This window comes from Pogonomyrmex barbatus, unplaced genomic scaffold, assembly GCF_055798465.1.
Source record: "Pogonomyrmex barbatus isolate J1 unplaced genomic scaffold, ASM5579846v1 scaffold8, whole genome shotgun sequence".
Taxonomy (NCBI): domain Eukaryota; kingdom Metazoa; phylum Arthropoda; class Insecta; order Hymenoptera; family Formicidae; genus Pogonomyrmex; species Pogonomyrmex barbatus.
In genome coordinates, this window is record NW_028297182.1 from 9,881,769 (window position 1) to 9,907,696 (window position 25,928).

Genomic DNA, 25,928 nt, shown 5'->3' on the forward strand with positions numbered 1-25,928 from the left:
ATTAAATATATCAATTATTTTTTGAAATTGCTATCATAACTGAAATATTAAAATTAATATTGATGTTGTATGTAGTCACAAAAGTTAATGAAAACAATTTTACAATACTGAACAAAAATATTTTTTTGAAAGTATGAAGCACGTACATATGTAATGTAATGGGAAAAACTAATGAATAATTCTTATCTTGTAGAGTCGGTAATGTCGCACAATGTTTCCTAACGGTCATCTATCCTTTTAGTACTGCGTTTAATGTTGATTCACCTTTTTTTGTGATCGACTAAAACCTGCTGCTAGAATAATAATATAAACTTAAAATCTTAATATATAAATATGACAGATGATTAGATCAGTATTATATTGTCTTATGCTTCAAATAGTTTCAATGTCTCAATTACTTATGCAATTTCTATGGATAATTTAATTACATATAAAGAACTGTGGAGATTATATGGATTTCTAATACCATGCATATTTCGTATTTCGAAAATTGCGTACAACTTTATATATATGCTATTTACTAATTTATATATTTAATAGTGATCGCATTAAAAATGAGAGATATTTCTCTAATTCAACGAGAAATACTTGAGTTTATCTAGTGCAATCATTGCACAATTAAATACAAATAAATAAGATATACGCAAGAAACTTATAAACAATTTTTTAATTTCTTAATTTTTATGATTATAATGATTATCTAAAATCTTCAGTTAAGCTTCATATATAAACCATGAAAATTTCAGGAAACATCTACGATTTATCTATACCAAGCTCCATGAGACACCTATGTAGACATCTAACATAGGTCTGAAGGTTCATTGAAGTTTCATCATAAAGCTAATACGGATCTCTCAAATTTTTTATTAAAAATCTATCTGATTTTCATCATAGGGATAGATGTCGCATGGAGGCTGTGTGAAGGTTATATGAACTTCTAATGAACATCAAGTTCCGTGTGGAAATAATATGAACGTTAATTTTAATTTAAAAGATTTTATTGGCACTTTAGATTAAACTCCGATTAATTGGCGACTTATCTATGAAGTAATATTTACATTTTATCAAGATGGATAGAATCATCATTGTTTTTTTGTTTCAACATATAGAAAAAGAATTAGATCAAGAACGTTAAATTATGTAATCAAAAATTACATTATCCGCCAATCCGCGCAAATTAAAATGTTCTCGATTTAACTCCAATTAAATTGATCGACTGTCAGTTATCCGGCATAATTGCTTACGACATGATTTTTGTTGACATGACATTTGTTGTTCGTAATTTCATCATCTTTTTATACATATTAAATATTAAAAAATAAATAATTTTATTTAGCCAACAAAGAGTGTCATTCAAAAAGTTTATTAAGATTTGATTAAAATTACTCCTTTGCATAGAATTTTTCATAGAACGAAGAAATACTCTCTTTCTTCTGAGCGACATTCCATTCTGTGGCTATAATTATTTCGCGCTTACGTGTTGGGGAACACGCTCTCAGAGACGAGGGAACTGTCGTTTCTATGATATCCAAATATACCCTGAAACCTGCACAGATTTTCTTCTCTCTTTCTCTTTCTCTGTCTCTCCCTTTCTGTCAGATCAAACTACAACTAAAAAAAGGAATGAGCGAGCTTCTTAGAATGCCTAGACCATTACACGAAACTCGAAATAACACGCGACAGTCGGCCCTTGCTCTAGATTTTTATGTCTCTGTTTCAGATTTAACCGTAACCGCGCTTTATCCGCGTCTTGCATCTCTAAAAATCCCGTTACGTTGAATACTCCTTGTGGTACGATTTGCAGCATTAATAAATAGATAAGAATTTGCCACATGTACAATAACGTGCAGTTTTTATAACGTTTTTATAAATATTAATCTTGGATAAAAATGTTTTAATATACAAAATATTTTTATATGATAAAGTAAATAGATCAAGGAATCTCGAGATAAAAAAAAATCTTATATATGAATCCTATATAACACTTATTCTTTTTATATCATTTTAACATATTTTTACGAGACATTCTTTTTTGATTATAAAGAAATCTAAGGTAATATATAATGTCTATCATATGTATATCTAAAAGACGTTCTTTCCTTGAAATCTATATCTTGTATTTGCGACGTGGGAATTTCCAGATTTCCTCGTGGGAATGTGTTGACCTAAGCGATATCGTCTCCTTGTGATTTTTTGCGCCGTTAATAATAATGTCAGTTGATCGGCACGGGAAATAAAAGAAAGAGAGAGCTCCGAATTTCGAATATATATATATATATACTTCTTTTTTTATTAAAAATAATTATAATTTTTACATACAGGAATATAACAATAATGACATAACATCGTTATGTCATTAATAATCGTGACTGTAATACATTCATATAATTTTAATGTAAGATAACTATGTACACAGGAGAGGGGATATTATACATTCCGTGATAGAAGCAATCTTACATTAGTAAATGAACACTGATCCAACAATTAACGTTCATCATCGATAAACATATTGTCCTGGATCTTTTTTGCTATACTAATATAAATACATTTTATATATATATATATATATATATAGATAAAATGGCCCAATATCTCAGCTGATTAGGGTATCGCGCTAATAACGCATACGTCTACCGCTATAAGCCGCTATAAGTAGAAATCGAAAATTTGACTTTTACTTTTCTTCGACCTAAAATGTATTTTGTACATTTCACGCGCTAATTTCGCGTCCATCTTATGATCTATGATTTACAATAAAATCTTTATTCATGACTATTTATTCATCGAACGCAGATTGAGTGTATTTTTCTGTATTTACATTATAAAATATCTTATGAAACGCAAATATTTCTTCTTTCCCACATAGTCACATATTCCAGAACAATTACATTTATCTCGTGTGAAATATGGATTGTCCTTTGTTATTATTTGTTATTATTTTTACAATATTTTACACTTCAGAAATATGCTTCAGAATATTACGTCTATCTGTATAAGGCGTATAAGGAAAAAAAACTATTAGGACACAGTCTTTACATTAATATGTCGTTGCTTCGTTCGTTAATCGAATATTCGTTATTATCGCGTAATTTTAAGTTCGTTTCTAAGATCTTCGATTTTCATGCATCTCTTTTATTCGTTTATTCGTTTATCCTTCGGTATACATTGCCGCTAATATCAATTTAAAAAGTATACATCTAACTGCATTATAAATGTAATCGACTAAAACTAATCGACTCAATATATGTATATCTCTAAAATTGCGCTTTATATATAAAGTAAGTCGAAGCTAAATTTCTGACATTCCAGTTTTTATCTATTCAATTAGCATTTTTTTTCCTCTTTTTATTATTCACCTTAATCCAATTCTATGAATTAAAATGACCAATTTTATGAATTAAATGAATTAAAATGAAATGTTATAAATATATCGTTAAAATTTGCGACTATGTAGTTTGACTCGCTGAACAAATAATAATTATTGTCAAATATTCAAATAATAATTATTGAAGTGAATTCAACTGAATTCTCTCTCATTTTGTTAATTAATATAATTTCATAAATGCATTAAAAATCAAGTTGAACTTTAACGTTGTCTATAATGTAATGTGAAATCATCTTCTGCGAGTAATTTTTATTTTTATAAAATCTCTAATTTTGTATTAATTAAAGTTATCCTCTTTAAAATCATTTCGTAATCATTTTAATACAATACTCGGGACACACATCCTTAATACGCATGTGCACATTATACATATAGCTTGCGTTTCTTTTCTATCATTTTCTCGTTCAACAAATCTGACCCTCATACAGCAGTCTTCGTATTCGTTCGAATGAAATAATCGAATATTTATTATATCGGTGGATACTTCAGACCTTCACTTGGACCGCGTTCTGCATCTTAACACAGAAGTAACTCGCCTCTCCGTTATAATTCTCGTCATCGCTACTATCGCTAATATTATTCTCAGAACTGCCCTCGGAATCTGAATCCGGTAGCGGTTCCGGCTTCGCGCCATATCGCAACAGTTCCCTAGCGAGCTGGGTATCGATGCACAATGCCAGCTGATAGGCCGTCATGCCGTTGTACATCTGTACATCTAGACAGGGCTTGCACTCCTGGAGCAGAAAGTTAACTACCGACCGACATCCATGTTCCATTGCGAGATGAAGCGCCGTTCTTCCGGCCAGCGCCTCCCTCGCCTCGAGATCGGCGCCGAGACGCAGCAGAAGACGCACCAGATTCACGTGTCCATTAGCAGCTGCCAGGTGCAAGCACATTTCACCTGTAATCAAATCAAGAAGAATCGAAAATCAAGCAATCGTACGATCTGTATACGATGAAGGTATGTGAGATACATGAATATTCTCTTACATCTCTTTTTTTTAGCTATTATGGCTTAATCAGCCGTATAGAAAAAAAATTGTTTATAAAGGTTGTTTCAATTATTCAAAGCAATTAATATCAAGAAAGAAATACTCGGTAAAGAATTTTTGTGCCGTTCATTAATCTTTCTTTTTAAATTATGATATGTATAGACTTACGATAATTATTATTTATTTATTTATTTAATATCAATGATGAAATTTATATGCATGGCATTTTTTTATATCTACGTGCGTTTTATGTAGCATGTCGCCGATTTCTCAAATTGGATCAGTTGGTCGACTTGCATTTAACTTCTCAAATCTCCCATCAACTCCTTTGACGGAATTAGGAGGTAAGTTAGGTAGGTAGAGATGTGCACGTCGGAACGACGGCACCAAGTGTCACATGCTCGTCGACTCGTCGTGAGATATAGATAGAACTAGGAAGACATACGGTGAATCATTGTCGCGTCGGAGATTTCGCTGGCGTCCCGCGATCCAAACTAGGCCCGCGCCGATCGAAGTAACTTCTAAAATTAACGGCGCCGCATCGTTACCAATTGCATCGGTGGAATTTTGGACGACATACTTGCGCAAATCATGCCGCATCATGTCGATATCGCTTCATCTCCAAAGGCAGAAATAGAAATACTAATGTAACCGATCATCGCGGACACTCGTGCGTAAACACGTACGGTGACACGTATACGAGCTGCACTATCGTTACTGTTTTTATCGTGCTACAACTGCGTAGAATCGATTGCAGTAGCAGTTGAATGGAATTAATAGTCAATAGTAACTATCTATATATATATATATATATGTTTACTTCTGAATAAGATTTGCCAGCGTCAATAGGAACTGGTCAATAGGAACTGGTTATATAGTACGTTCTTTCAAAGAGTTCAGGCGAAATACGCCGCTACAACGCGACACGAAAGACTTGGCCAAATTCTCACGAGTTTGCTTAAAATAGAAAAAAAAAACTCTTGGAATTCGATACTACTATCGCGTGATTAGGGTTAATCATGAAAGGTAGGGTTGGGCGGACTCTTTAAGGGCGGGAATTCGACGAAAGTCACTGACGTCGACGCCGCTGTGGGGTTTTCCGACTGAGCGAGACGAAGTGAGAATATCGAGCAGCATGCAAATAGTTTTACAGGTATTTTTAAATATCAAGAATATCTGCTCTCTCTCTCTCTCTCTCTCTCTCTCTCTCATATCCTCTCTTCTCGATCTCACGATATCGCGCCGCGCCACGTGGCGTGATGTAACGCCCGCGCACGTCAGAACCATGCCAAATTCCACTTGCCGTGCATATACAAAACAATCTCACGTTAAGTTATTCTTTAAAAAAAGATTCCGTGCATTTTCACGATAAAGTACGATGAACTTTGAACTTTGGATTGGATCGACGCGTCTTTCTACGAAATTAAAGAGAAAAATTATCGATAACTACTGATAACTAAATGGGACCTCAGTTTCTCCCAAAAATCGTGATATGTCCCAAGTTGAATAAATAAAAAAAAAAAATTATTTCGTTTTATCGAAAAAAAGTGAAAAGTTGCGTGTTTGTGCCTTCTGAGATAAATTGAATTACAGCGAAATCGCTTTCGCGGAAACAATTATTATCTAATTTCAGTTGACGTAATCGCCGTTATCATTACGGACTTTCTCGCTCGTTTTCCTTCACTTTCGGAAATAATTATTTAGCCATAAAAGTGAAAACATATTTCTTCTAAAAAAGAAAGAAACTAGTAGATTTTGTAGAATGCAATTATTTTAAATGAATCACTGATCTCTCGGTGTGGAGGGAGAACTCCACTTAGGACTCATATTTCATATCTATCCTCAATTGTAAATTCGAGTTAGATTTATGTTGTGACACGTGTGATTATCTAATACAATACGCGTGGCTAGAATAGGTTGTTGATAGGATTCGAGGGCAAGTTTACCCTCGAATTCGATTAATCGGTCACGGCTGAGCGACTGATTGCGCCACATTTCGCACGTGCGTGCGTGCGTGCGTGCGTGCGTCGTGTGCACGTGGTGCCTTTACGCGACTACGCTGTCGCACGAGCTTGCAACGGAATACGCGCCGATGACGCTACACGGGATTTCCAAGACTTTTAAAAAGTCTATGAATATTTTGCGAAGAACGATGGTCGATAATCGAAAAGATTTTGTTTTCTTCCTCATGCTTTTATCTTTAATTAAAAAGGAGAGCAGCGAATGGCAAATATAAAGGATCCAATGTCTTCGAAACTCTTTCGGAAAGTTTTTCCTTCTTTTTTTTCATTGCATAGGTTTAATCAATGTCTTTGTTTGTGACATGTGTCTCTTTTTCAATATCAAATTTTGCAGATTTGACAGAATAATTTGGTTGGGCACGTCAATTGCTAACTAAACCTATTCTCGATCGTATTTATACCATTCTTGATTCTTACGACAATAATAAATCGTGATCATTTCCGATCCGGCATCTCGATAACGGATGTATCGGCGAGAAGTATTAGCACATTTATTCTCGGGGAATTCCTGCGCTATTATGACGAGAAGAATTATATCCAGATAGAGCGTGACAATAATGCGGTCTCGGCTCTGAAAATTCTGTGAATAAGTCGACGATAAAGCTGGAGGGAGCTTTGAGGGATTTGAGGTCAGAATGTGTCGCATCATTAGTTCCACCCAATCGTGATTAACAATAAAACGTTGAAACATATTACTTTTTGCGATTTATCGATTTATAACTAAGCTAAAAAAAAGCTTCCCAATCAATTAAATAATTAATATTAGATTCTCTTTCAAATCTATTTTAGATCTATTTTATAATCTATTAGATATTATTTTATTAAAATAAAAATCCATGCAATAAAATGCAACAAAAAGAGTACTATTTTTTTATTAATATCTCTGAAGATTAGATTCTCACAGAAAGTTTGCCTTTAAAGTTCGTCTTTAATCGCTTACGCACAAATTGTTTTCGCATTTCCATGTTGAGAAAAGTGAAAAATATTTGAAATTAATTAAACTATTCGCAGAAAAAGTTTGTTATTAAAATAGATATAGATATAGATATAGATATAGAAATTCTCATTAATATAATAATATGATATAATTATTTATATAATTGCAGTTTTCTGAAAATCAAATTAGATGAAGTATATTTAGATTAGAACATATCTTTACAACGGAAACATCAACTCTCAATGTTTTTTGATATGATGGAACTTTTAAACATGAAAAAGTGTAATTCTTTGAAATGAAAGTGTGATGAAATCACACAGTGATGAAAGTCACACGGTTCCTGTGATCGAGGTATCATCGTTCTCTGTGCGGTAAAAACAGGCAGGATTTTCCTGTCACCTCTCAGGCAGTTCTCTATGTCATGAACATGAATCTTTCCTTATGTATTGTACGTTACGATAATTAGCGACAATTAAGTTTTTAAATAGCTATCGTAACTGCAGGAAAACTTTCAGACCAACGCACTTGAGATATTAAAAACTAAAGACGAAGACCCTGTCACGCTTATACATTATACTTATGTAGAGATTTAGAAGTGTTGATGCAAACATAAGAAGGATCTTTATTTTTATTTACAAATTTTTAATATTAAAGAAGTTTAAAAAAAAAAATAAAAAATATATGTAATAAAAATCTCTTAACATTTATTTAGAGTAAATTATCTTTAAACAGAAATTAAGTAAATAACATAATCAAACTATAAAAATATTTGATAATTAAACACTTATTTAATGAATAGACATAGATTTTTTAAAATCTTCTTAAAACATAAAATGTTTTAATGATTATACATTGGCTTAAAAAACATAAATAAAATTCTCTGATTTTATAATAAATTAAAAACTTGTTTTTACCCAATTATTAATTAGGAAATAAAAGTCACAATCTTTTTGCTGTTTTTATCTTCAAAACTTAATAGTACTGTAATCGAAATTTTGAGACACTATAATAATAGTAATATTGTGGTATTCCTAATACAGTGGTAATATAATGCCTTTTTGTTTTGACAATTCCTTTTCAATTTTGCCTAATAATATTTTTTTCACTTTTAGCCTCCACTATTTATTCCAAAGAATTATTATTTCATGATTATTCCGAAGGACTAACTTAATTTCTCGACTCACTTACCATTATAATTACGTTGTTCCAAATTCTGAGGTAAAGCAGGTATTGTCTGTCCGGGCATCAATTTATTCCTCTCCATCGGGGATAATGGATCCGTGAGAGCCTTGGCGCAAGCGAGTTCTCCGCTCATGCAGGTCAGGTGAAGAGCCGTGTTCCCACGGAAATTCCTAAGAGATGGATCTGCGCCCGCCAGGATTAGTCGCCTGACGATTAGCGGTTGGCTCGTCAGCACTGCCAGATGTAAGGGTGATTGCCAATCGTCGTTGTAAGTATTCAACAGGCATGGATGAGGCGCCAGCTTTATCAAAACGAGCGCAGCTTCCACGTAGCCCTGCATGATCGCGATGTGCAATTGCCTATGTGAACAAATGCATTATGTAAGAATAACCTACCAAAGTCTGTGTGAAAGAACTGTGTGAACTCATGTGAATTCATTATAGATCGATAATCTTTAATCGGTAATCCTTTCGATTCCACCAACGTAGATTAATTTTAATTTTTCTCGGTTCAACTTTTTATCTTTTTTTTTTTTGTCTAAGAATTCTAAGAATTAGAACTGGATTAGTTGGTGGAATCGGGCATAATACTTTCATTTCGTTTTTCAAAATCGTAATTATATTGTGTTAAAATAATGTCGTCTTAAAACTTTTTTCAACACGATAGAGCATCTTTTTACGTTTCTACCGATCTTGAATAATTTGTCATTTTTATAATAATTTTCGGCTGGATTTTTCAAAAAGATCATTAGTAAATCTAGTTTAATTAAGTCAATCAACAACTTTCATGAAATGTTGTCATATAACCATATAAACATAATACACAAATCATTAGATTTACATAAACACCAACGTCACTGTTATGCATATTGATGTTCATGCCTGAATTAACGTGAGATAATTTTATAAAAAAATTCTTGAATAAATGTTTTTCCAAAAAAAGGAGATATTCTACGTGATAATTAGGCAAAATTATAGATGATTATTTCTTAAACTAAGTTCGTTAATTATTTTATTATACAGTGAGTGTTGTTAAAAACAATATAGAAATTATTACGTTCTCTTTATTTTCCAATCTTTCCACCTTCTTAGATATGCATAAAAAATGTGTAAATTTGAAGGATATATAAATATGGATTTTTTGTGTTTTAAAAATTGTATTAGACAATCTTAAAGATATTTAATCATAAGATATTTAATTAATCAATAGATTTTTAATCCTAAAGATCTAAAATTTTTTCGATAATTAAATCGTAAAGAATGAGTTTTGCTTTATTTCCTTTGCTATATATTTTTTGATAAAATCACTATTGCTAATAATTAAATTTGAAATATTATTTAAAATATCAATAAAAATAAGGAGAAAATTGTTAACAAGTATAACAAGAATAATAATTTCAATCTTTATATGCATGTGAATTTATTTAATTTTGATTAAATAAAATTATTGTATGTATGTAAATAATATATATCTTGCCAATAACGCATTATTTTTTAATAATTGATTCAATTCACTTTACTTCTAAATATCAATTTTTTTATATTTTATATAAATTTTTTATAAATTTTTTATAAATTTTTTATAAATAAATTTTATATAAAACAGTAATAATTATGCATATAAGTTGTTTAATAGTATGAATTGTATAATTCAGTTTCACTCGAAAATTGTTCTTCATCTCAAATTCCGCGTTGCTATCCTCGTCATAAACACAGTAGTTGTATATATTTACATTAGCTTGACTTAGCTTGATTTATGACGTTTAGGAAAAAAAAAAAAAAAAAAAAACATCAACTAACACTCTTAATGAGTGTTCTCTCAATGAAGTTAATAATAATAATTTATTGCATGTACAAGATTGTTAATAACAAGATAATTAAATATAATCCATATAAAGAACAAAATGTACATATAAAGGTAAAAATGTACAAATCAAGGATTTTTTATGCAAATCAAATCATTAAAATCAAGTCAAATCATTAAAATATAACTATTAGCTTTTTATTGAAATAATTATTATAAAGTTAAATTCAACATAAACATAATAAAGTATAATTTTGTAAAATTGCCAGTATATATGTGATTCGCATGTAAATCTCTTTGATTCCAAATCTTTTCGAATAGTTTAGATTTAAATTGTAAAGATTTTCGGATTTGGAATCAAATCAAATCAAGTGAATTCAAGTAAGATTTGAATTATTCGAATTGAATTGAATTGAAGTAAAGAGTCAATTCGACTTCAATTCAAATAGTTTGTATATCTTTATAAAAGGTAAAATAAAACTTAGCAAGCTGCTCTTAATATTATTATGGATATTAGATATTTATTAAGGGTTTGATAAATATCGGACTCACGTATCGCCGTCGTTGTCCTGCGTGCAATAGAGTTGCCAGTCATTTTCGTTGATTTTCATGCATTTTTTGACATCTTGCTGATGCTGCTTGAATAGGAGATCATTCTGGTGTTGTAGCCTCATGTGGTTCGGTATTGGTTCCGTTTTCACGGGTGTCAGCTGAAGGATCATCGTCGGCTCAGACTGAACCAGATCGTTCTTATCAATAGATAACGGATTCAGGCTAGATTGTCTTAAAGAAAGATGGTTCAGGCCCTCGCTGAGGTCAACGTCCACGATGCCGCTGTCGATGACTCGCATTGTCTCGTCCGCGATCACCGTCGTCGTCGGCGACGGCGACGGCGACGGCGACGGCGACGATGACGACGACGATGATGACGACGACGACGACGACGACGACGACGACGACGACGACGACGACGACGACGTCGAGATCGTTGCCCCTGATGCAAGTGCGGTTCGCCGATTCTCCTTCGTCTGCGAATCGCGAATTTCGCCGCTGATCTGCATATTGCCAGCGGACAGGAATCCGGAGTCGGTGTTATCCGTCGCGAAATCGTCGTCGTCCCGCTTCTTGTCGTCCCCTCGGACGCGTTCCTCCATCTGAGCGCTCGCGCTTGGGGAGTACCACATCTTCAACTCTCGCCTCGGGGAGTCGCCTGCCAAGTGTCCCGCTTCCTTTGATCCGGATTACTAGTCCGAGTAAAGGGTAAACAGTTACGCTTATGGAACACCCGGCACCCGGGTGCTGTGCGATGCGCTCCGAAGTACACCACCCTTAACGAACAATCCCGTTTCCTCGTTACGCTTATAATCGATCTCGCGGAATTTGTTCCATTCGTCCCTGAGCTGATATATCCCTCGATTGTCCACAATTCGTCGTTATATTATATCCCGTTGTTACCGAGCTGCCTTCGATTTTTTTCCCGATTTCACCTTCTCGAGTTCGGCTCGTAAGCCGAATCTCCCCGGCGTCTTTCTCCGTTCGTTCGTTCGTTCTCGTCGACGCGGACCTCCCCACCTGTCTATCTCTTTTCACCTCCGTTCCGTATCGCTGGCATGTTATTCTATTTTAATCCTTTTTTTCTTTCTTTTTCTTTCCTTTTCCCCGACCTGAATATTCTGCGTTCGGGGATGCAATACTAATCCGTTTTACGCCGTTTGTTGCACCACACGGAAGATGCGCGATTTGGTTGATCTCTGTCGCGAAGGGATGAAATACGCGAGCGGAGAGTGTCTTGGTCGTGCTCTTCGTTGTGACATCGAATCGTGGTCGTGCGAGCGTCGTCGTACCTCATCGTCTCGCGTCTCGAAATAAACTGGTCAACCGCTAATCGTCAACGGTGATGCGAGCGAGCGAACGATAATGAAATTGCGCCGGGCAAACGGAGCGAGGCGGAAAACGTACTCGCGCTTTCGTACGCACGCGCGAGAAATGTCATTGACCACGTGACTGACTGATCAAGTCCGTACTCAGACACCGCTATGCGGTGGGTTTTTTGGTGGGTTTTTTTTCTCTCTGTAAATTCTCTATCTCGTTATAAATTCATCGATTCATGAAGAAATTTAAGAATCATTTGAGAAAAACTTACAGGACAAAAAGAATTTTTTTTTTCAATTTTATGCCAAATAAATAATTTGTATATCAATAGATAGGATTAAAGGATCTGATTTAAATTTTTTTAAGAAAAAAATTTATGGCGTTATTTCACTATACACTAATAATATATATATATATATATATATATATATATATATATATATAAAGACTACTCAAATTACAATTGCATGAAACATTTACAAATTTATAAGTTGTTTTGTTATTTTTTTCTGAATATTCGTTCATGATTTTCCAAAAGAGTCAGAAATTACTTTGAATTTACATTGATGTTTCATAAATAAGAAATTGAAATCAGAAAGAATTTACGATAAAAAGTTTTATCATGAATCAAGAAAATATCAGTTATAAATTTTTTTTCACAAAAATATTAAAAATTATGTTCTCTTTGTATTTTGATTTTCTTATAATCCAAAGCTATTTATTTAAGCTTTTATTTAATCTTTTACGCTATAAATATGAGATATGTTCTTTTTAAATTTCAATAACTTTTCATGATTGTCAAGACTTTTAGGAATTTGAAAGTTTTATGAAAATTCAAATAAATAGATCTTTTGCAAAAGACTCCAGCAAAAAAATCGAATATGCAGAATATGTGATAAGCGTAGTGATGATTGTTTTTTATTTAACCAGGATGTTTATGCTTATTTGAACTTGTATTTCTTTTCCGCGAATAATCTAATGATTTTGTTTATGCAGTAAAATACATACGTGACTGAGGTTTGATAGCGCTTGCGCATTTATTCCTCCAACACGGTGCGCGATGAGACCTTTAGTGGTGCTGCAAAACGCGAAGGCGCGAAGTAGGGATGGGAAAAACCCAACGACCTCGGGCAGGGCCAAAGGCATCGTCGATATACATATGTCTTCCACTTTCGTAATTTTATGAATATTGAAATTATTACCGATGTACCCCGCGCTCTTTCTAGAAATCGAAATATATCGGTATTTCTTTATTTAGTCCGATATATTAAATTTATTCAAAATATTATTCAAAATATAATTTTTAAAAAAACATGCATTCTGAAGCATTTGATTTCGTATATAGGAAATAAAATAATGAATATGGGTTATTCCTTTGCAGCGGAAATATGCTTCGCAGAAATGACGTTTTACTATGGCTATAATTATTGTTTATATATTGGAAAACACACTCATTGAAAATTCGCTGTTTCCTTAGTATCTAAATACTAATAGGGAAATCTACGCGTACTTTCCTTCTTTCTCCGCGAACTAGATTCCTTGAAGAAGAGCTAAGTTTCCGAACCTCTCGAAATGCCGTTAGACCGTTGTAAATTGCAAACTCGAAATAACATCCGATGATCCGGTGTTTAGATTTTTTCACGTCGCGCCTCATCGGGGCTTTAAACATGTCTTTTTGTTCTCGTCTTATATTTTCAACAATATTACCACTTCAATATTATCACTCTCTTGAGATATATTTCTTTAATAAATATATATATATATATATATATATATATATATATATATATATACATATATATATATAAAGGACTATTTTTTCTTTCCTTTAAACTTATCGGCTCAAAAACTTCCGTCCAAAACTTCTTCTCATCAGAATAACAGATACACGATGATATTTTTATTCTATGCATAATGACGTGGCAAATGTTAACCAATGGCGCCGTAAGAATAAATCTTTGTCTTTGAAATAATCATAGGCAAAAGTTTTTGATCTTCTCATTATTTTCCATAAGCATGGATTTATAGAATTTTTTTTATTTTTACAACAGAGGAATAATATTATCAAAATTAAAATATTTCTTTAATTAAACATGGTGACAAGAATCTAGATTTTTTATTCAAACAACTTAATAAAACTTTCTCAAAACTTTTACTTGAAACAACTATTCTGCAATTAAGTCCTTTCTGAATTTTCCTTTTAAGATATTTAGAGGAAATATTAAACATTTTTGGAAAAAAACAAAAATATTTTTCAAAAGAGAAAACCTGATAAAATGAAAAATAAAATATATCTCTTTTTCCAGAGAGACAGGAGAAAATAAAGAATGTTAAATTTTTCGTAACATTTTTTTATTAAAAATAATTATATGAATATTTTTATTATATGAATATAACAATGATATCGTCATCGTCGTGGTTATTATTAATATATCGCGATAGTGATATATTCATGACTACAATGAAAATGTCTATGTACACGAAGAAGTGAGAGAAATTACTATGTTTCGATGGGAAGCAGTTGTATATCATTACAATGAAATTACACTGATCCGGTTAATGTTCGGCGCTGATAAACATTTGCATCATTATGGATCTTTCTTCGCTAATATATAAATATGGACATGTACATTGCGCGCACTTACATGTGCCGCGCAGAAGAATGTAAATTTGATTATTCCTCTTCGAGAATCTAATAATCTACTTCACATTTCGCCTTTACTTTATGACTTACCAAGTAAAAACAAGATCCTTGCTTACGAGTATTCGTATCATCGAACACGGATTGAATGTACTCTTCTATTTACATAAAGTACAGCATTAGCTAAGCCGCGAGTATTTCGCTTTCGTTACACATTTCGGAACTGTCGCATCTTTTTTCACATACAAATTCTTGAACAAGAACACTCGCATTAAAAATGTACATTTTGTTCATTGTATTATTTGTACAGACTTGTCTTGGAATACTCTTCGCATCTCAGGATATCTACTCGCATATCTACTCGCTGCGAAAGATTACTAGGGGAAAAACGAAGGACCTTCATCAAGACAACCTGCGTCTACGTGTCGTTGCTTCGTTCGTTAATGTTCGTTAATCGCGTTAAGTTCGTTTCTGAGATCCTCGATTCCCATGCGTTATCTCTGTTATCCGTTTGTCGTTCATTCCTCACTTTGCTGCCAATATCGTTTCGAAAAGCACAGTCTATACAGTCTCTATCTTGTATTACAATACTTGTCGATTCGAGAGACATATCTCTATAATTGCGTACTACATACATAATACATACTTCAACTAATCTCGTAAAATTCTCTATTTCTTATCTATTCAACTAGTAATCTTTCCATTTCTTTTTTTTTTTTGCTAGGTCTTAATCCATCCAGCAGATTAAGATAATGTTAAAGACGTTTCGAAGCTAGATACCGATTTTTGCGCGTCATATACATTGCGAAGTCATTTTAATCTCAAACGCAATTTCTTCTTTTTTTACGTAACAATTTTGTTTTGTGTCCGAATTTAATATAGCATATAATTAAGATAACATCGTCCAGCGTGTCATCAATTTCGAGCTACAATTTAATTTTAGTAATGCACAATTTTTTCACTTAATTTAATAAAATTAATTTTTCTTCACAAGTAATAATTATTTGTTGAAGTTTATCTCGTAAATGAGGATAATTTCCAAACGCATTAAATTTCAAGATATATCTATCTATTCGCATAAAAGATACAAAACGCGAGACGTAATTTTGATTTCTTTTTTTTTGTCTAGTAAAGTTTTTATTCAATGTAATTCCTCCAACTCAATTCAGCCGACAGATTAAAAGGACATTACAGATATATCAATATGATTCCAGATACGCTATCCGCGCGCATGCATTCAGATATAAAGAAAGATACGCGAATATCTTTCTATCATTCTACAATCATTTAACGTCCGAATTAATCGCGTACGTCGCATTAATCGGTGGATACTTTAAACTGTCACTCCGACCGCGTTTTGTGTCTTGACGATGCCGGGTAAGTAATTCGTCCATGTCCTCGTCGTCTCCTCATCTTCGCTGTTATCGGAATTACTGTCAGAATCCGATTCTGGCAGTGGTTCTCGCATAGCGCCATGCCGTACCAGCTCTCTGCGTGCCTTCCTCGCAAAGTCGCTGTTGACGTCCAGGGTCAATTGATAGGCTGTTCTACCGCGATACGTTCGCTCGTCCAGACACGACGCACGTTGACACTCTGGCAGAAGGAAGTCAAACAATGGCCGGTTCTCGCGCTCTATCGCAAGATGAAGCGCCGTATATCCCGCCAGACCCTCTTTCGCCTTGAGATCAGCGCCTAAACGCAACAGAAGATGCACCAGATCCACGTTTCCATTAGCGGCAGCCACGTGCAAACACATCTCGCCTGAAATAGGAAAAAGAGAACATGTCATATAATAAACAATTGACCATATATGTATTTCTTTTCCTAGTAGTCTAAAGATTAAAGAGTCTCTAAACATCTTTTATTTTTAATTGAATATCAATCCAAATTGAAATTTCCAATTGGAAAAGCTAACTAATTGAAAAGAAGACAGTAAGATAGTAAGTCAGATTCTACATTTATCTAAAGGAGAAATCACGTCATCGAATTCCTAACAAACAATCGATCTAAATTTATTTCTTCGAGTTCTCCATGATTGCATCTCTCCTGATGTAAACCAGAAGGAAGGGGGGGGGGGTACGTATGTACGTCGGAATGATGCGACCGAGTCACATGTCTCGACTCGCAGTGAGATATAGATAGAACTAGGAAGACGCGGTGAATCATTGTCGTCGGAGATTTGGCTGGACTCCCGCGGTCCAAACTAGGTTCGCACCGATCAAAAGTAACTGCTAAAATTAACTGCACCGCATTGCTAGTCGCATTGGCGGAATTTAATATAGCATTGCAGGTACGTGCATTGCACCGCGTCGGTATTGTTCACAGTCGACGACAGAAATAAATCTAACGGATGAAGTGGGTCGAGGCGAGATTTACGAGTATAGCTATGTAAAGGGGTACTCGACGCTTCTTTTTTATCGCGCAAACAAGAAACGCATATGATTGCGGCGACATTGTAAGAACTAAAGATAAAATTCTCAGCTTAGATTTATATGATATTATTTCAGTGTGTCTAATATATAAGAGATACAAAAAAAAGGCTTTATTAAATCGTGAATTTACTTGAAATATAGAACGCGGAGTATCGAGATCGCATATATATATAGTGACATTAGGGCCAAGCATGAAAGGGAATCGATTTTTTTAAGGGTGAAAGTCCGACAGAAGCCACTGATGTCGACGCCGCTGTGGGGTTTCCCGACCGAGCGAGTTCAGCCAAGGCGAGGCGAGGCGAGGCGAGACGAGGCGAGAATGTCGCGCAAAGCACGCAAATAGTCCTACAGATATTTTTAAATATCGAAAACATCTGGTCGTGCCCTCCTCCGTCTCGCGGCGTCGCGACGCGTCGCGTAATGTAACGAGCGCGCGCATGCAAGCACAGAGAGCCACGCCGAATTCCATCGTACATACATCATACATACATACATACATACATACATACATACATACATACATACATACATACATACATACATACATACATACATACATATATACACACGTACACACATACACACATACATACATACATACATACATACATACATACATACATACATACATATATACATACGTACACACATACACACATACATACATACATATATACATACGTACACACACGCAAAACATTCCGCTTCCGTTCAAGCAATTTCACACGATATTCTCTTGTCAGCGGAACGTCAGCACGTAAAATCGATTTCTTTTTTTTTTTTCTTTAGGCAACGTGTATCCTCGTCAATAAATTAAAAATCGCAACGATTTTGTTCATTTTAATGCGAAAATCGCGAAATTCGGTCTCATTTTTTTTTCCGCCACTTTGTTTTATCGTCGAATACTGAATTATCGCTTGTTCGAACGATCGTTCAATTCCGAAATTGAGGGATTTGTTTTTACAGAAAATAATAGGCGAACTTTAGAGTGCGATTATTTCGAATGAATCAGTGACTTCTCCAGTCACGGAAGCCGTACTGAGAAGTTAATTTATTACTCATCGATTTCCTTAATAGTGAATCTGAAATATATGAGTTGTCTGACGTCCGCGGAGAAGTTTGTGGGTAGGTCCGCAATGTCATTCTCGATTAATTGATCGTGATCGATTCCGCACGTGCACGCGTTCGTTCTCCGCGTCGTGTGAGTTCGCGGCAGAATGGACACCGATGACGTTACATGTGGGATTTCCAAGATTTTTAAAAAATCCACGAACATTTTGCGATGAACGACAGCCGCGGGCTACAGTGATTTCCTCTTTCTCCTTCTCTTTCTCCCCCTCCCTCTCCCCTCCACCCCCCTTTTTCTCATTCTATCGCAATTTCCAATTTGGAAAGAGAACAACGACGTTCATGTAGGAGAGAGAGAATTCAATATCTCTTCGGATCCTCTCAAAAATTAATCTTTTATTAAAAATGTCATATTATAAATTATTATAGGTATTAATGTTATTATCAATATCATTAATAAATATTAATATTATATTAATAATATTTATATTTAAATAATACCGTAATATCAATAAAATGCTGGCAAATCTAAAAATTTGACCAATTTTTCAAAAAATTTGAATTATTTTGTAGAACACTTAAATATGATGATAATACTGCAAAAATGTTTGTTCTTCTAACAATCAATTTGAACATATATAATAATTTTGAAGGCCCAACAAAATCGTTTTCAGATCTGTATTTAGCCAAATTTTTAGATTTGCCAGCCAAAGTGTTCTTTCCGTGTAAAAACTGAAAAGCTTTGATGTTTGCTTAAATTTAAGACAGAATTAGATATAGATAATGTTAGATAATTACATAAAAGTTACTATTTTTTTAAATAATACACAAAATAAATGTATTTTTCAAAAAACATTTATGTTCTTATTTACCTTCCTTCTTTTGTTTTCAAAGATCTTTATTTATTTTTCATAATTAACGCAATGATGCATTCTAATGAATCCCGCAAAACCGCGGGATTTTATTGTGTAATTTTTATGCGAGGTCGAAGTATTGTTTATCTGAATCCGCCAATTTTCATCATAGTGACAGGAATTCCCCAGGTAGACGTACGAATACGTGCCGTTATCGAGTTACAATCATAAGTGATCGCGTTATTATCATTGAGAATCGCATAAATACGATTATCAAAAGCATCGCTAACGGTACATAATGAGTCAATAAATTTGTCGCATGTAAAATTTGACGTTTCGTAGAAGAAGTGTCATGCCATAGATATGCAAATCAATCATAACTCCTCCTTTTCCCTTCTAAAATCGCAAGTATGTATGCGAAGCATTAAAGAGTCAGCCATTATATCGGGTGCTCTGATTTAAGCGAGATTAGTGTTTAGTGATAGACTAACAAAGTTTCTTTGTCACTCGTCGAAAACTTTGAAATGTTATTTTTACACTGTTTTCAATATGTTTTTGTTAATTTTCACATATTAAAATGTTATTCAAACACATTCTATTTGATATGCAATAAGGAATAACCTTTGCTCTGTTTTTTGAGATTATTTCGCTTCGCTTTCAGTTTCAATTATTTATAGTTTCGAAAATTATTTATGTTTTCGACATTGTAATAAAAGAGATAATAAAATCCATTATATTCTGTACTATGTGATAATGTCATAAAACACCCGGTATATACGGAACAGCAGGTATGAACTGAAACTTTTTAAATTCAAATTACATCAATGGGATTTACATATCTTTTTTCTTTTTTTTTTTCTTTCTCCAAAGGAATGTATATATTCTCGATGTTTCTGAGACGACGGAACTTCCAAACGTGAATATATGACTGTCTCGATGAAATCATAGGAAACCCGCGCAGTTTCACGTGTCCATGGTCGTAATATCATCGCGCGCTACGCGAGTCTTATACGTGACTTATTCTACGCGGTAAAAGCAGGGATTTTCCGCTGCCACCTCGGCAGCGTTCTTTGTGTCCACCGTCACGGACGTGGATCATCTTTTCTCGCATTAATTACGTTACGGTGATTAGAAGCAATTATGTTGCAAATTTCCAAATAGCTGTCGACTGCGGGAAAAACTGCGGTTAAATATATTAAAATATATTTGAAATATGCGATTCGAGATTAAAATTAAGCCAATATTTCTCATTGCACTAGTCTCCTTTTGCCATGAATTCCTTAATTTCCTTAATTTTTTTCTAATATTCATTTTCCTAGTTTTAGAACATTTATCTCTCACTAGAAATAATTGTCCGTTCTTGTAAAAAAAAAAAAAAAAAAAAAGATTAATGTTTATCGAATATACCTACCGCTGTAATTACGTTGTTCCAAATTTTGGGGTAAAGCGGGTATCGTCTGCCCCGGCATCAATTTGTTCCTCTCCATTGGAGACAATGGATCTGTGAGAGCCTTGGCACAAGCGAGATCTCCGCTTATGCATGCCAGATGGAGGGCCGTGTTTCCACGGAAATTCCTGAGGGATGGATCCGCGCCCGCCAGGATCAGCCGTCTGACGATAAGCGACTGATGCGTTAGCACTGCCAAATGCAAAGGTGATTGCCAGTCGTCGTTCATGGTATCCAACAGGCACGGGTCAGGTGCCATTCTTATTAAAGAGAGTGCAGCTTCCACGAAGCCCTGTACGATCGCGATATGTAGTTGCCTGTAAAGATAAAAAAATGTGTTACATAAGAACCGATCAATACACAAAGTGAGAGGGAGAGGAGAGATCTCGAGGTGTCACGACATTTCTAGTATTATTATTCTTATTTATTAACCTCTCTGACGCTCGAATATTTATTCGTCAACATTTTAAATTAACATTTTGATTCTCGGGCGCATTTGATTTTTTTTTCCGCGGCACAAAACAGTTTCTTATCGCATGCTTTTTCTTTCGTCACGCAAGTGCACATCTCCCTTTTTTATACAACGTGCGTCATTGTGCAGGTTTATCGATGTTGTTGCTCATCTAAATTCCCGAAAGAAGATCCTTATCGAAGAATGAAACTCGTTTCATTGAAACGGTCAATGTGCTCAAGCCACTCATCTAGTGTACGTATGATGTACAGATCATTCCATGCACATGACAACGTCGACATTACAATATAATAGAATAATATTCGTGCTAAAGTGTGCACGTGTTACTACGTTTTACTACGTTTGTAAAAAAAAAAAAGGAAAATAAAACAACGGGAACAAAGAACAAATACTGACGTGGGATCGGAGACGACTTGCTGAGCCAGATAATAGCGGGATATCAGCATTATATCTGCTTCTAATTACTTCCCGCGATATTCCCGTCGCGTTGGATCGCGCATTAACATAGTGCACAACATTCGACCCTGGACCGCGATCGCAAGCCCGCTGTGGCCGCAATAAGTCGTTAAGAGGATCGCAAAATAACGGATCCTTGACTCGAGCTAATGGCACAAGTAGAAAAAAAAGTAGCGGTAAGACTTGAGCAGGAAGTGAATCGAATGATCAGTTGAGAATTATCGAAAGCGTGAAGATTATCATTTTAAAACTCTTAGCTACAATTGGTCAATTTGCTTCCTGCTTAAGTTTTATTGCTTACGGCTTTTTTTTCCCGTGTGCCACTTGCCTCGTCGGCGATAAATGCGAGATGCGAGGCGACAAGTGGTCGGTCAAAGCGTTTAGTGCCAACGATGAAGAGAAGAGACAGTCAGAGTATCCAAATGAGCGCGAATGATTATCCAAATAACACTCCACCGTCACTCAATGCTGTTCATTTAATTTTGACGGAATTTAGACAACACATTCAATTCCAATGTCGCGGAAGACGCCGCTAGTTAACTTTGTAAAAGAAAACAAAACGCTAATTGACACGTTTCGCTAGCTGATAGTAGCTACTTCCGTTTCCAATCCATTTCTATTAATGTTTATTAATTTCGATCTTCATTTCATTTGCTCTCTTCAAAAAGAGAGAGAGAGAGAGAGAGAGAGAGAGAGAGAGAGAGAGAGAATGGTAAAAGCTAAATTAAACCGAGAGTTAAAGTTGATCTGAAATGCTCACTTCCACCAACATAAATACATAAATTTACTTTAATCTCGGTTTAATTTGCTCTTCATCTTTTAATTCTTTTTCTAATTCTTAAAATTAGAAAAAGATAAAGAGTAAATTGAACCGAGATTAAAATTAATCTACGTTGGTGGAAAAGCGTCAGGGCAAAAGCGTCAGTAAAAGCGTCATCAGTGATATAAAACACGTGTAATCCACTCACGTGTCACCGTCGTCATCCTGTGTGTAGTAGAGCTGCCAGGGCTCCTCGTTGCTCGTCGCGCGTCGCTCATCGTCCCGCTGGTGTTGCTCGTACGTCGCTGGCACGGTATCATCCTTCCGCGTGAGATTCGCGCTGACGGGCAACAACACCGGGGTCGTCGGCTCGGCCTGGATCAGCTTGTCGCCCTTGGCGGCGAGCGGGTTCAGGCTGACATGCTTCAGGCTGAGCTGGCTCAGGGTCTCGGTGAGATCGAGGTCCACGCCGCTGTCGATCGCCCTCATTGGCTCCTCCGCGATCGCCACCTCCGACGATGATGCCGTCACCTTGGACGTCAACTCGATGGTCGGCGCGACCTGCCTCTGCCTCTCCCCCTCCCCTACCCCCGCCGCCCGCCGCCCCTCCTGCAGCAACCCCGAGTCGCCGGCGCCACTGATCTCGCCGCTGAACTGAAGATTGCCGCCCGATAGGAATCCGGAATCGACGTTACCCGCTTCGCACTCGTCTTCGTCGTAGCCCTCGCACTTCCACCGTTGCTTCCTGTCCTCCCCTGCAACATGTTTCTCCGTCTGACTGCCGTCACTCGTGGGACGCCACATCTTTCTCGCGCCGAAGAAGATCGGGGGACTCTCTCGCTCTCGCTCTCGCTCCCCACAACTTTTGGGACAGCGCTCGCAACTCCCGCTTTCTCCTCTTCTTCTTATCGGAGATATTCTTCTTCTTTCGTTGTATCTCTCCACGTTGGACACTTCACGTGTCCCGAATTGACGTGTATGTACGTATGTACACTACGTCGCGGCACGAGGAGACGAGAAAGGACGCACGCGAGTGGGCACGCACTGAGATTCTAACGGGTGACGGTTAGAATCCGAGGATCGGATTCGTTTAGCATCTCCTCTCCTGATCCGTGAGAAGGCACGCTCTTCGCGTCGCGGTCCGCCTACGTCGACACGCTGTCGATTCGCTTGCACTTTCCTCCCCCTCGCGATTACACTTTGCGCGCTCGGCTCGCAAAATAATTTCCGCTTGGCTCGCGACCTCCGCTTCTTCGCGTTGACCTTCGTCACGCGTTGTTCGTTACGCGCGGTGTAGCCCTCGTAGCGATAACACGCTCGTTCGATTTTTTTCGTATACCGCTCCGGAGTCTCCGACTCCGGTCTCTTCCGTTCGTTCGCTCTCGTCGCCGTGTATATTCGGCGCTATCCTCCTCCTTTCACGGAACAGCTGTGTCCCGCACTTTGATCCACCGTTCCCCCTACCCCCGCGTTGTCGATCACTCTTCCCCGCGGTGCTCTTGTTCCCGTACTTTTGCACGCCCGAACTTTCTACCGGGTTTCACACGTCTCGTTCCGCACCACTTTTCACCGCGTTGCGGAACTTGGATCTTAATCGATCTTAACCGTTTTCTATCTGTGCCAGAAAGAGGGAGATGAACGGGAACGCGGGAGATAGAGATCCGCGCTTTATCGTTCGATTCGTGCGTCGTGTTTCGTGACCGCGCGACACAGACGAGCCCCTATCTTGTCTCGTATCTCAGAACGAACTGCTCGGTAAAAAGAGAGAGCGCCTTGTTGCTAAACAGGCAGCATTTTCCGCGCGTGCGCCGAGTTTGCAGGGGCGTAGGATCTTTTCTTTCCTTTTACAGTCGAACCTCTTAGGTTTTTTCCCCTCTCTCGTTCCTCTTTTCTGGATCCAGAAGGAATGTAATATTTCATGTTGAAATATTATAATTTAATATAATTTCAAAAAATAAAGCCTTATATCTGCGATGAATAGCGACCGGAAGCTTGTTTTTTTTACAAAATAATTCACAGGGAAATTGCATTTTTTGTGCATTGTGTCTCGTGTTAGCGTATGCGTTCCGCATACAGCGAGTGAGTCGCTGTTGATTTTTTGCATAAAGATGAAAACTAGCTTTCTCGATAAAATCAATTTTTTTTTAGAGCCAGAGAAGAGGAGCGAGCATCCAGCAGATCCAGCACCTTTATTTATTTTTACTCAGACACTTTACTGGGAGTGCCCTTGTCGCGCATGCGCAGATAAACGACCATTCAGCAATGCTTGCATCGAGTGGAGCCTACGGCGGTAATTCCTAAGTGAACGGAGTAGGGGCGGAAAAACCCATCAACCTCGGGCAGGGCCACTGCATGGCCGTATGCCATGTAACCGATACGATACGACACTCTCATTTTATAGATAAGGCAACGTTGAGTCGCGAAGAAAATGTGACGATTCGTGTTATAATATATTTCGAATCTATGGAATCTATGGAATAAATTTAACAAAAATTTAAATTTCGTGGAACTAAAAAATAAATTCCATTATAACGTATCATAATAATATTATAATATAACAATGTTATCTACCCTATGCGAAAAGAACGGTTTTGTTAAAGAAAAAAAAGATACAAAAATTTAACAAGATACAAATAAATGAAAAACAATTTTAAGTGTCGGATAATTAAAATATTTATGTAGGACATTCAAATTGATTGTTAGTATATCAAAAATTTTTGCAGTATTATTATTGCATATTACTTACTATTGCGTTCTAATTATTTTCACAGCCCAATGAACTTTAGATCTGTATCTGACCAATTTTTTAGATAATTTTTTAGTTTAAATAAAATCGTTATTTTCGTAAAAATATTTTTAAAGAGAAAATATCTCCAAAGATAGAAGAAAATACGGTCACTTTGTGATAAACTCTTATTATCATTATCATTATTTATAATGCGCTTAAAATCATGGGTTGGATGTTAATTTAAATATTTAGATATATAAAGAAAATAACCGTTAAATACACAGAAAGAAACTTTATTGACGTATCTAAGAAATTGAGAAATGAATTTGAAATGAATTTAATAATAATTTTGTTAAACTATGAAAAATAATAATGTAAGATATTTTCAAATTGTTCAGACATCAATATAAAGTTCAAAATCGACATAAAACATGAGACATCTCAAAAATATCTTTGCAAAAGTTATCAAGTCTATTAAAAAATGTACAAAAGACTTTATCTGGATGGATCTGGATTGTTAGAATATCAAAAATTTTGCAGTGTTACATGAAATAACACTGTTTGCTAAAATATTTAAGAATTTTACCAAATATAAATCTGAAAATAATTTTGTCGAGCCACCAAAATATTTATATAGGACACTAAAAATGTTGACTGTTAAAAATATCAAAAATTTTTATTATTATTAATTATTAATATTAATATTATTATTGTGTTGTATCCTACATAATGATAATTTTGATGGCCTAATAAAATTATTTTCAGATCTAATCAAATTTTTAAACATTTTAGCAAAGCCATTTCTTCGATGTATTATTATGTTTAATCGTCCTATTTAATTATTTTGATAGCATAATGAACTTATTTTCAAATCTATA

General features: G+C 35.6%; 2 protein-coding genes across 2 annotated transcripts; both read right to left on the reverse strand.

The window, feature by feature from the left end:
* Positions 1-2,253: 2,253 nt before the first annotated feature.
* cact (NF-kappa-B inhibitor cactus) lies at positions 2,254-12,293 on the reverse strand. The gene is made up of 3 exons (XM_089083753.1): positions 10,873-12,293; positions 8,524-8,876; positions 2,254-4,286 (listed from the first exon to the last, which is right to left on the reverse strand). Exons 1-3 carry the CDS (start codon positions 11,502-11,504, stop codon positions 3,871-3,873), a joined length of 1,401 nt encoding a protein of 466 aa, XP_088939879.1. The 5' UTR covers positions 11,505-12,293; the 3' UTR covers positions 2,254-3,870.
* Positions 12,294-15,536: 3,243 nt separating this feature from the next.
* LOC105434229 (NF-kappa-B inhibitor cactus-like) lies at positions 15,537-24,748 on the reverse strand. Its single transcript, XM_011649891.3, has 3 exons — positions 22,531-24,748; positions 20,599-20,951; positions 15,537-16,594 (listed from the first exon to the last, which is right to left on the reverse strand). The coding sequence occupies exons 1-3, from the start codon at positions 23,124-23,126 to the stop codon at positions 16,167-16,169; spliced, it is 1,377 nt and encodes a 458-aa protein (XP_011648193.2). The 5' UTR covers positions 23,127-24,748; the 3' UTR covers positions 15,537-16,166.
* Positions 24,749-25,928: the final 1,180 nt, after the last annotated feature.

What these genes read in the sequence shown, in the direction of transcription:
- cact (XM_089083753.1), bottom strand. Translation starts at nt 11,504, where the DNA reads ATGTGGTACTCCCCAAGCGCGAGCGCTCAGATGGAGGAACGCGTCCGA. An exon ending in CAGGACAACGACGGCGATAC is followed by an intron (nt 8,877 to 10,872) that starts GTGAGTCCGATA and finishes TTGTTCACATAG; the next exon opens with GCAATTGCACATCGCGATCA. An exon ending in GGAACAACGTAATTATAATG is followed by an intron (nt 4,287 to 8,523) that starts GTAAGTGAGTCG and finishes ATTTGATTACAG; the next exon opens with GTGAAATGTGCTTGCACCTG.
- LOC105434229 (XM_011649891.3), bottom strand. Translation starts at nt 23,126, where the DNA reads ATGTGGCGTCCCACGAGTGACGGCAGTCAGACGGAGAAACATGTTGCA. An exon ending in CAGGATGACGACGGTGACAC is followed by an intron (nt 20,952 to 22,530) that starts GTGAGTGGATTA and finishes TTATCTTTACAG; the next exon opens with GCAACTACATATCGCGATCG. An exon ending in GGAACAACGTAATTACAGCG is followed by an intron (nt 16,595 to 20,598) that starts GTAGGTATATTC and finishes TTCCTATTTCAG; the next exon opens with GCGAGATGTGTTTGCACGTG.